Source organism: Dipodomys spectabilis, unplaced genomic scaffold (assembly GCF_019054845.1).
Source record: "Dipodomys spectabilis isolate Male_0828 unplaced genomic scaffold, ASM1905484v1 ptg000165l, whole genome shotgun sequence".
Taxonomy (NCBI): Eukaryota; Metazoa; Chordata; class Mammalia; order Rodentia; family Heteromyidae; genus Dipodomys; species Dipodomys spectabilis.
In genome coordinates this window covers 3,819,003-3,830,908 of record NW_024870842.1, presented here as the reverse complement: position 1 = coordinate 3,830,908, position 11,906 = coordinate 3,819,003, and the positions used below count along the sequence as shown (strand labels likewise).

At 35.7% G+C, this 11,906-nt stretch overlaps 1 protein-coding gene across 2 annotated transcripts in view; it reads left to right on the top strand.

Annotated features, from left to right (window-relative positions):
• The window catches only part of Tox3 (TOX high mobility group box family member 3), a 116,465-nt gene that overhangs the window by 87,070 nt on the left and 17,489 nt on the right, over window positions 1–11,906 (top strand). The window contains exons 2-3 of one of the 2 annotated variants that reach the window (XM_042693461.1): window positions 226–291; window positions 4,326–4,577. In XM_042693461.1, the coding sequence (XP_042549395.1) occupies window positions 226–291; window positions 4,326–4,577 (318 nt within the window). Of the gene's footprint in view, window positions 1–225; window positions 292–4,322; window positions 4,578–11,906 lie in introns of both variants that reach the window. The other variant, XM_042693460.1, reaches the window with a different exon arrangement.

Genomic DNA, 11,906 nt, shown 5'->3' with positions numbered 1-11,906 from the left:
TTGAGTTAGTGTAACTCTGTGCTTTATTTTCTGGAACTAGCTGACAGCAGAGCATCATTCTTTGAAACCATTCGTGTTTCCAATTTGATCTCAGTTTAAAAAAAAACCCAAAAAACAAAACACCACCCTTTACATCAACCTTCTTCTCAAATTATATTTGTGCATTAAGAACCAGAATTCTTTATTATGCCTCTCATTAACACAGGACAATCTGTTTTCTTTCAGTTTGGAAATAATAATAACTACATGAACATGGCTGAGGCAAACAACGCCTTCTTTGCTGCCAGCGAGGTAGGTGTCTGTCTTAACACTGTCCATATTCTGTGTGTTATTTAGATAATTTAATAGGCTCGAAGGGAAAAGCAAAGTATCGAATTTATCTCTTTCTCCTGTGGCACAAGGTAACGACGTTGGAGGAGAAACGAGCAAAGCCTATTGGAAAAGAAAATAACCTGACAAGACTTTATCACTTGTCCATATGCTGTTGCTAACATTCCTAACGTTTGGCAAATCTTGCAATGAAAAAAAATATATATGCAAATAAAAATAAATATGGAAGGAAGTGTGCTAAAAACACACTGTGTATTGATATCTAAGCGATTTGGACACTAGGCTAGAAGCGGCTCATAATAGAAAATATTTTAATTCTACGTGTCTGTCTCTCATGATAATTTCATTGAGTGCAAAGGTTTGGAAAACTGTGGCAGACAGTATTGCAGTTTCTTGGGGGCTTGGCAGGGCGATGTGAAATGAGTCTTTTTGTTGATATTAGATCTTGCAGGCTAGCAAAGAACCTGGCAGTAATATGTGCTCAATAAACATCACTGAGTGAATGAATGTCTGGGCATGCCTCAACACCTGATTGTAGCTGGGACACTGGGTGCAGGAATTTGAACGCTGTGCCACCTTGGCTGTCGGTTTGTCTTCAGTTTGCAAGCACACAACATTGTTTTCTTGGTCATTGTTGACTCAGGACTGTTGTCTGGTCTCATTGAAAAACCTGCCCTCTGGAAAAACCTGAGAGAACATGATTAGATCTAGAAAATGGTTGACAGTGTGAGTGAGAGTTAAGATTTTTTTTTTCCAGACAAGAACAAACAGTTCGAAATTGGTCCAAATGGAACATTTCCTCTGTTGGTTCATGTAATCATGATTTTTAAAAAGTCTTCATTTTCCAAATACATTTAAATATAGGAGACTGAACTAGCTTGACCCCAGAGGATGAAAATAATAATGGCTTTGCAAATGATCTTGGTACAGGGAAGGAAGTGATAGGAAAGAAATTAATGCTGAGAAACCATTAGAATAAATGGGGAATCCAGAATTAAGGGCTTTCCAAGATTAATCATTTTTACAGTGACCATCTTCTCTCGGAGCAAGAAGACAGCTGAGATAAGGAATATTGTTTGGCTCTGGCTGCTGTGTTGTTTGTGATAATGAGCACAAACCCCATCTGTAAGGACAACATGATGTTTCATTCTGTAGGATTTTTTTTCTCCCCCTACATTTGAATCAAACATTGATGAAAGCTCTGCTGCCAGCAGCTGTTCAGAGACAATTTAATTCCAGCTGTGATAATTCACCGTGTCAGACATTGGCTGTTATATGTTGATACAACAGTTCTCCAAATTTGCATTTTTATCAAAAGGAACAAATGTCTTGAACATTTTGGTACAGATGGTATTTAACCATGTACATACTACTGTTAACATGTTCAAGGTAAACACTGAAGAGTCAATATCTGTACAAAAAATAATAATCACAGAAACTTAAAGTGATTCATCTGACACTGCTTATATTGCATAGTTAACAAAGTCCCTGTCACACATGATTATTCGATCCACTCAGATAACTAAGCATTTTCGAGTGGGAATGCCTAACTTTATATTTAATATCTTACCTCTTGTTTTTTTTCTTTTCTCTAAGGAATACTTTAATATTTTACTTGTTTCTAAATGTCATTTAGAATTTTAACGTTTACATGGCTAGCGTATTAGATAGCCTTGTTTGATTTTTATTTGGTGGGGGTAAAGCAAGACAATAAATTCCAACTTCAGATTAATTTGTTCTTTAAAATAGTACCACAGGGACCTTTATCTATAGGACATCTCTATTCCTTAACCAAAATAGAAATGGAAATCCCTTTAATTTTGACCATGAGGCATGAAGCGTGCTTTAGGTTAGTGTTGAAGAGGTCATTTTATGTGATGATGATCCCAATTGTAACAACTCTGCCTGTTTTAAAAATAAATCCTGAGTCAGTGTTAATGGACTGCCCTATATTATGTGCCTAATTTCCCAATCACTGCGTTAAAAGCCAATGCTTTTGGTATCTTAACATTTTAATGAGTACAAACTAATTCAGGAAGACTTTAGATTTGTGTGCCATCAAGTCTAAATTGTACCTGAAACCACTTCCCTCCATGCAGACAAGTATTGTACTATAGATAATGCTACCGAATTCAGATTGTCTAAGTTAGAAAATCACACATTAGCTTTATGTTGTCTGTCTGTGTCATGATTGCCCTGACCATTTTTAAAGTACTTTAAATATTTATTGAAATAATATTTCAAGTGTTAATTACAGTGGTAATGAAAACAGCCAAATGCCACATATCAAGAATGAGTGTTTATCCGTATTGTTAATGTGATATGTTAGATTTCATTAAGCAGTAATGGGGTAGCAAATGAGTCACAAATTACAGTTGCATCTGTTACTAAACCACATTAGTGCCAAAATAACAGCAAATGCAGCCACAGGGTTACGTTCATTAGCCAACCACGTTTGTGGCCAATTCTTCCCTTTGTTACTAAGAACTCGGGTACTGCCAGGAGAAATTGACATCTTTAAGGGTGTTTGTAAGAATGCATATGTCAAAAAATGTAATACTTCATCCTAGCTTTTGAGTATTATCTTAGTGAAGTAGTTTATACTTATTGAATCTGCTAATAACCTATGGTGGTGAATTGTCCTGGTATAGATTCTCCTGCTTGTGATCTCTTTCTTTCTGGTAAGATACAAATAATATTTGACAGTTTCTGTGTGCAAGAACTGTTTTTGTTACTTCCTTTTGTCCACTGAGTTTGTTTCACTTTTCTCCCAAGTGGTTATGATGGTATGGTAATTGATAGTTTGAAGAATGATGATTTTTAGCTCTTAATTAGGTCTCTTTACTGATAATAACGGACTCCAATTATCTTATACCAGTTCATTCTTTCAAATACTATTAATAATAAATGAACTATCACAGTGACTCTTTGAGCTAGGAATAAAAAAAAAAATTGAAGCCTCCCCCCAACACTTCACATCACCAAAAATGTATATGTTGGATCTAGGTCCCTCCTCTGCTTCTCTATAACCTGAGTTCTCTAAGAAAGATGGTTCATGTGGTAGAACAAGGCTGCCCTGATTTACACTAAAGACCCTATTTAAAAATACAGCCTATAAGAATCTCTGGTAGTGTAGAAAAACAAAGCATTGAGATTTACATAGCTGTTGAAGTAGAACACGTCTAAAGCAAGTGAGCAAGATCAATGTAGTTAGTGTATCTCTATCAATAGAGCTCAATGCTCTCTAGGTAGTCTTTAAAAGCTGAAGACTAGTAGAAAATAACTCAATAAATATATATGAAAATGTTCATATAAAAGAAAATAAGCCTCCTACTTTAAATAAAAAGGATTGGTACCCTTTAATATGAGCTGCAGTAATCCTTCTACTATAAAACATTACCCCCTCCCCCCCCACACACAGAGTAATGGTTTCCATAGATGCCGTCTGTGGAGACTATACCAATAAGGAAATTCTTTTTAAACCCACAAATTTAATATTAGCTGTTTTATAAGTTGTGACAGAATGTAAACATGTGAAACGTGTAATGTTCACTTCCAGATTAATGTTGTATGTGTGTGTACATGCGCACCACAAAATTGTCAGCATTTTATGTAGCATGTGGATTGTGAGAGCCGTTTGAGCAGTTCTACGAACATATCAATAAAGTGGCAATTTGTTATATAGCCAAATCTAATGTCACTGATGCTCCAACTAACAACAAAGACAGATGTTGCTAATTAAGTACGCATTAAAAAACTGTTAATACTGATACTCCATTAAAACCATATGATAATGAGACTTAAATCTTTAATCAGAATGATCAGCAAAACTTTATATATGGAAATCTGTGTTTAAGATGTTTTCATTTGAGGAATAAATATTTGGCTTAGATCTGTAGTGTTTTCATGCAAAAATCTTTCTTCCCTCCAAGGAGGAATAAAGAAAGGCTAGGGTTAGAATATGAGGCTATCTGTGCTTTGTTTTCTTTTAGCAGACATTCCATACACCAAGCCTTGGGGATGAAGAATTTGAAATCCCACCAATCACGCCTCCTCCAGAGTCAGATCCTGCCCTGGGCATGCCTGATGTACTGCTACCTTTCCAAGCCCTCAGTGATCCGTTGCCTTCCCAGGGAAGTGAATTCACACCCCAGTTTCCTCCTCAAAGCCTGGATCTTCCATCCATTACCATCTCTAGAAATCTTGTGGAACAAGATGGCGGGCTTCAGAACAGTGGATTGCATATGGTAGGCATCACATTTATTGCTTGAAACTGGTTTTTATCATTTGCTGTAATCATGGTGAAAATTTGAGAATGCATGTTCTGAAGTATGCTCCTGGCTTTATTGGTGGTTGAGTAGATTAAATATAGTTGTACTAGATCAATGCCTTGACAATTACACACACACACACACACACACACACACACACACACAGGTGGCTGACAAGATCTTTTTGCTATAAAAAAAGTATGATTCCTTGGTTAAAAAAAGTATGATTCCTTGGTTTAAAAGTAGCCAATCTCGTCTTTGGCGTAACACAGAGATGTGCTTGAGTTGAAAGCTTATCCTCACATGAGTTTAGCATTGTAATCCATTCTGGGATGTCTAGATTTTTTGAACTTGGATTTTAATTAGAAGTTTATGATACATGATTTGGTTCACCCTCAAGTGAAATATCAAACAGTGATACAGAAAAAAGGAAGAAAAGGTAATTGCTTATAATTAGCAGAGGGAGAGAGGGCAAATGGGTTGTGTGGAGGGGAAAAAATGTGTGTGTGTTATTTATTGTCATAAACATCAAATAAGGCACCCCAGAGAGCAAAGGTTTACTAATGCAATTATTTTGGATATACACAGACATAAATGTATGTATATGTTGGGGGTTTCTTTAGTGTGCAATTATAGCCAGCATTCGCCAGAGTAAATCTGCTTAAGTATTTTAAACTCTTCTGCTGGATTGTCTTTTTTCCTGACGATAATATGTATATCTATCTAGGTGAGATACTAAGCAGACATTTTAAAGTGAGATTAATAGTTTATATGGCTTTTTTTAAATAAACCCCGATAAAATGAAACAGATGTGTTGGTTTAACAAAAACAAATCCTATTGCTTGTTTACATAGTTCTCTGCACATGAGGACCATGGCAGTGATGTTTATTGGTTTCATTGTTAATTCCCCAGATAACTGTGTATGATTGCAAAATATGTAGTGGATTAGTGGTACAGAGATTCGGCATGCTCTATGAAATATAAGATTACTTTCCCAAATAGGATTGCTGCAACATAATTTTCTTTGCCTGTGATCTTTTGTGTTTGAGCTGAACATTAGGGTTTTTGTCTTTACTTTATTTTTCATCAGAAAAGAATGCAAGGAACAGTAGGAAATGGTCATTAAGAATTCATAACCAACCCTCGACATCACAAATAATTGTGTCCTGTGGACTTTCCTACATGTTTGTCTCCTTGACACTTGAATAGTGGGTGCTATCCTATTTGTCTGCAGTCAGGCTTGTAATGTTGTGTCTGGAAAATAATAAAAATTAAAACAAGGATATTTAGTCACCAAGGGGAGTTTTCCAGGGTTTACCATTATTCATAGATGCTCAGCTGGGCTTATTCAAGTTGCAGAAATAGTTAAAAGACCATATAATGTATGCTAAAATGTGTACTTTATTATAAATTGGTAAATATTTATTAATAATATAAGCATGTGCCTTTAAATTAAACATCTGATGAATTACCTTGCCTTAAAGCTATAAAACTGTTATTGCTGCTATAAAAAAGTGTAAAGGAGGCATTTTGACTATGAAATTTCATTTCATGGTCAATTGAATTTACTATATTGGAAAGAACTAAAGATGGAATCATAAAATAATTATGATATTCACATACACTTAAAGAACAACGCTTTTACGAACTGGTGTTGAGGGAGAAGACTCATTTTTTTTAATGCTGCTTTTGTAATGTATGGCTAATCACTAAAAGGGTTGAATTATTTCATTGATTTTAGAAGTATAGGCACTTTAGCTAAGTGCAGGCTGGTGTCATGGTATTTACGTGGAGCTCATTACATTTATGGTTGCCTTTTTTTGTTGTTGTTGAAGTTTTGCTGAACCTGAATGCTATTTATTTGGGCTTGAAAACAAAACTAATCTCGTTGGAAATTCTAGTAGAATTTCACCTTGAAGAAATGTCATGGGATTTTAAATCACAAATGTTGAGGGGGGGGGGGGAAATGTACTGAGACAGAATTATGATGAATGCAATGTGTCGTTGGCTTTGTTCTATGGACTACCTGACATGTTCACCTATAAACTTGAATTCAGAATCGCCAGAGGCATGGTTAAAAATAGGTTATGTCAAGCTTCTTCTGTGTCTCCCTCCGGGTCCTGAGTTGGCTGGCTACATCATGATATTCCATAGACACTTCTTTTGGAGATTTCCCTCAGGAAGCTCAGCAGCAAAATAATAAATAATGCTTTATACATCATGTATTCAGCTTCCTGGTGCGCGTGGGATCTTTCATACTCTATGCAAGCACGAAGTTTTATTATCCAAATGAAGATGGCTGTCTTTAGGATTGCTATGGTGAATTAAGACTCTCATATAAGAAGAAAAGCCGGCTTGTTTATGTTGTATGGAACCTGCTTTTCTTCAGGGCTTCATTGGTTTTCCTTTAGAATGAGTGACAGTTTGTCACATTACTGATTAGCTGCATTATTGTTGGCTACAAGAACAACATGTTTATCTTCCTTAAATTTATGCTATTATATTTAAAAACAGAAAACAAGAATAAAGAAGGAGGGAGGATTAAAAGACTCCCAATGATTAGCATTCACATCTCAAAATATGTAAATCATGCCCTAGTATTCAAAAGCGAGTTGCTGAAAAATTGAATGAGGATATATTGGAGGCTTCAAAGAACAACCTTGATTTGCTTGTCGTGGGTATGTGTGTTTTAAAACAGGATGCGGTTGGCAAGTCAAAGTCAACAACAGTAAGTAGACTTTGCTTAGAAATTTGGTACATCCAGGCATCATTGTCAGTTCACATGATCATTTGGAAATTATTTTAATCTACAAAAGATTGCAATTCTGAAAAATCTACAATATGTGCTCCGAAGGGTTTTTTTTTTTTTTTAACACTTCTCTATAATCTGCCCAGCCCGCTGAGTAGCACTGACATCAGTAGTCCATCAATTTCAGAAAGTGGATTATTTTTACTAGACAGCTATTGTGACATATTGGGTCAGTCATAAATGAAAGATATTCATGCAAGCATGCAATACTTGTAATGAAGTCTCACTCTGACCTTCTGTATGATTGATTCTGTAATTTAGTTTTCTCAGGCAGTGCCTGAAATGAAATGAAATCATGTTGAACAAGTTTTGAATACCCACAGTGCACCAGGAGAAGAAAAATCTGCAGCCCCAGAGGCTTGAGAGAGAGCAGATGAACGATTTATCTCTATGCTATTATAGCCTTTGCCAGCATTCAACATTTCTTTTTTTTTCTTATTTGGCTTAAGTACTTAATTCTGCAGGTAGCTGTAAATGGGAAAATAAAATGCTGTTCAGATTTAAAATGACAGGACAGGAGTATGTGCAAGGGACTGATAAAATATCTTGAATAGAACTGACCTTTCATGTAGCTGAAAGTTACTGGGGGATTCATGCTCATAATTACCATATAGATTATTTTTATTTCTTTCCTGCAATGAAACATTTCAGAGAGCAGTAGTGCTGATTGAATGAAAATTGAACTTGTTAACATTCTTTTCAGCTTAGCCTGTTGTACATAACAGAAGGTTAGCTTTGATGAATTTCAAAACTCTCTTTGATATCTAAGAAACAGACAGTAAAATAATTGTCTCTAGTCTGATAGCTTGTATACCCCCCCAAAAGAAAATTTCTAGAACACACTGATAATTCACACATGTTTTCCTCATGTTTGATACTGCTTCGGATTTAATTGTGATGGCACGTATTTATAGAAAATACTACGTGGTTGCTGTGGTAATAGCAAATGGAGTATTAGAAAATTGAAAAGGGTGGACGTAAAGGAGGTGTGTCTGAGTGGGAGTATCTGGACCTGTTAAAGGGAATAAGGGGGGAGAAAGATAGAAGGAGGGAGGGAAGGAAGGGAGAAAGAGAGAATAGTTACACAGAAAAGAACATTATAAGCCCTTAAAATATCATAAGACTCTGAAATCATAAAACATACACGTTTGATCAGAAATCTGGGAATTTATCAAAATAATGTATCTAAAATTATGACACTTATTTAACAAAGTTTTCATCCCCCTCCCAGATTGACATGGCTCCTCATTTTAAAGTGAAATTATATATTTTTTGTCTTTACAAAGCGACTTCCTTGCCATCTTAGACTTAAAAAAAAAAAGGAAAGAAACCTTACATTAAAAGGAATAGCAGACTTTCAATTAATACATTGTTTTTAGCAATGTTGCTTAATGTGTTACAGATAAAACAGTTATTTCATGGACCATTAATGTGTTTAATGCGTGGAACGTTCTATTAAAACAAGCCTTCTTATTATTATGAACATGTTCATTGCCGTTGTCCGTGGAGGCTGTGTAGCTAAATTCCACAGGATGATTACCGTTTAGCCATTGCGGGGAGGCTGTGTGGGTTGAGGGTGGGGAGACCAACAGGAGAACTACCACAGATTGAATGATTACTTTAGTCATGTTTAGTTTGGGTCAAGTAATATTTTTTTATTCCAACTTAACAGTACAGAGACACAACTTCAAAGAGCAAAATCTTCACTTTGAGTTGAAAAGGCCCTAACTATACCAAGTCTAAACAATGAAATTGTTAACTACATTAACCTCTACTAAATATGCACTGAGTACCTACTAAGTGCTAGGTAGTACTATATATAATAAGAAGCTATTTATGAAATTGTTTTCTTGATCACTAATACCTCCTCCATGTAATAGGAAAACTCAAGAGTCTGAATACTGTTTCAAAGATACTTATCAAAAGTTAGCTTTAATTTAGCTGTTACTATTGCCTAGCAATTTTCTGCCCCAAACGCCAGTCCAAAGGTTACCTCTGCCTTCCTTTGTACAGCAATTGACCTTGATCATCCAGGGCTTTGAAATATGTGTTCTTTACTCTTGGTCTGCAAAACTACTGCCCTGGATCACATGAGTGCTCTCTTCAAGGTCAATTTCAGGGTCATCTATTAAAGTAGGAACATGTTCCAAATTTCTACTAAGCCCAGCTAGCTAGCTAGTGCAGTATGATTCATGATACTTGTTTGATTTATGACTTTTAAAAGGAAATACTGTTCCAAAGTTATGCTATGGATTTATTTCCCTGTATCTTCTTTTTAGTATGTATCTGTAGTTGAATATTGCCAGCATATCATGGTGATTCAGAAACATTAAAGACACCCATGCTATGTTACTTAGATTCCCAAATAAAACTTGACATGATAGTGCAGGTACTTAGAAGGGATGAAATTTATCACCAGGATCCCAGTTCTTTTATGCACAACACTTGTCTTCCTCTAAAATGTCACTTCTGCTTGCCTATCACTTGTTCCCTTCCTACCAGACTATGAACTTTAGGGAGGCAGGTGCCTGGTCTGTCTGTTCTGCTACTCTCACCCTCTCTGGGCCTTGGATAGCATGGCTGCCATTATGTTTTCCTTTGTTCAGTGTATGAATGAATGAATATGTGAACAAACAATATTTATTTCTTATAAAAGCTACCTTGACTGCTAAATTATAAACTAGGGGGAAAGAGAACTCAGTGTAAACAGCTGTAAAGGTGAAAGAAAGTAAGCACAAAGAAGGTCCAAGATGCATAACTAAAATACCACTAAGTGTGTGATAATAAATGCTTAAAAACTTTTATTTTGTGCTGGTCCTGGGGCTTGAACCCGTGGGAGGAGCACTGTCCCTCAGATTTTTTTTTTTCTCGAGGTTAGTGCTCTACCACTTGAACCACAGCTCTACTTCTGGCTTTTTGGTGTTTAAGTAGAGAAAATAGTCTCACAGACTTTCCTGCCCAGGCTGGTTTTGAACTTTGATCATCAGATCTCAGCCCCCTGAGTAGCTAGGATTAAAGGTGTGAACCACCAGTGCGTGGCTACTCTTGAAAATTGTATTTTGGGAAGAAGCTATTAATAAACTCAGGGACACCTGTTTGCTACAAAACTTTCATGGATAGGTATGTCTGTTTGATGACAACCCTGAGAGTAGCTATTAAGTACAAAGTATTACAGTACAGGAATTTTGATGAATATAGATTTAGTGGTAGGTAGGTCTGTAATTACCATTGGCATGCATTTGGCTTAACTGCATTTGTTTCAGGATCTAATGGGGGTAGAAATATAATAATGAGTGTAAGTTTGATTGATTATTGTTAATTTGGATGTGAAATTTTACCATTGGTATAGGACATAGCTAAATAATTGAGCATAAAATTACTGGCTTAAATTTCCTATTTGTAGCTACTCAGATTTATTAATGCAAAGTAATTTTTTATTACAGATAATTATTTAATTACTCCATTTCTCAAGAAATATTGATTAAAACCTAGCACAGTATAAATATATTTAGTCACACTCAATAGCATATTTGGGTTATTTGCTTCTTAATTGGATATTATCCTCTATTATGAAAACCTGATATTGGATTATTACAAAGAATGATGATGTGTAAGCATAGATACAAGGCGCATTAAACACATTTGCACATGAGATGTAAAAGATCTTTTATGGTGAAACCAACCCTGGTGAAAGGAAAGGCCAGTGTGATGAGTACAAATAGGTAAAATAGAATAGTAATGATAATAGTTGAGGTTAAAAAATGAATTTACAAGTGTGTATCTTACATTTGCAAAAGAAGCAAACAAGCACTTGGTAGAAAGCACCAAGATGATGTTACGATGCCATGTGCTTCCCATCTGAATGAGTAAGAGAGATTTAACTATGTAGAGGGGGTAGAGTGTTCTCAGCTTTTCTACTTCCAGAGATTTATCTTTATATATGACCTGCAGGTATGGTAATATAATATAGTGATTTACACAGTGAGGAGAGTTTTCACCTTTCAGTTCTCTTTCAGTACTGATTCCATGAAGATGAGAGTCTTAGTTAATACATTTTTTCATACCCCTTATTTGTCCTGAATTAAGAGGGGGTGGAACTTTGGCCCCAAGCCTTGAGCAGGACCTAGTGTGTCAAAGATTCTAACAGTATATTACCTCTGTTTCTAGGTATTGATTTGACATTCCATTTGTCATGAGTGATACTAGTTTTTCCTTTAGGTTTGTGATATAAAGTTTCTCTCTTAAAATAAAATTATTCAGACTTTAACAGTTCACTCAAATGATTAATATGCAATAATAGACTAGGTTCCTGGCAATTTATGAAAATGATTGACTCCTACCAGTTTTTTGTTTTAGAAAAAATGTTGAAGACAAAGAGGCCCTTGGATCAGGTAGAGAAAGGATAGCTCATAGGCAACCTTGTTTTTCCCTAGCATGATACCACTAGCCTCCCATACCCTGTTCCATAGTGTACGCCTTCATGTTCTGGACTTTG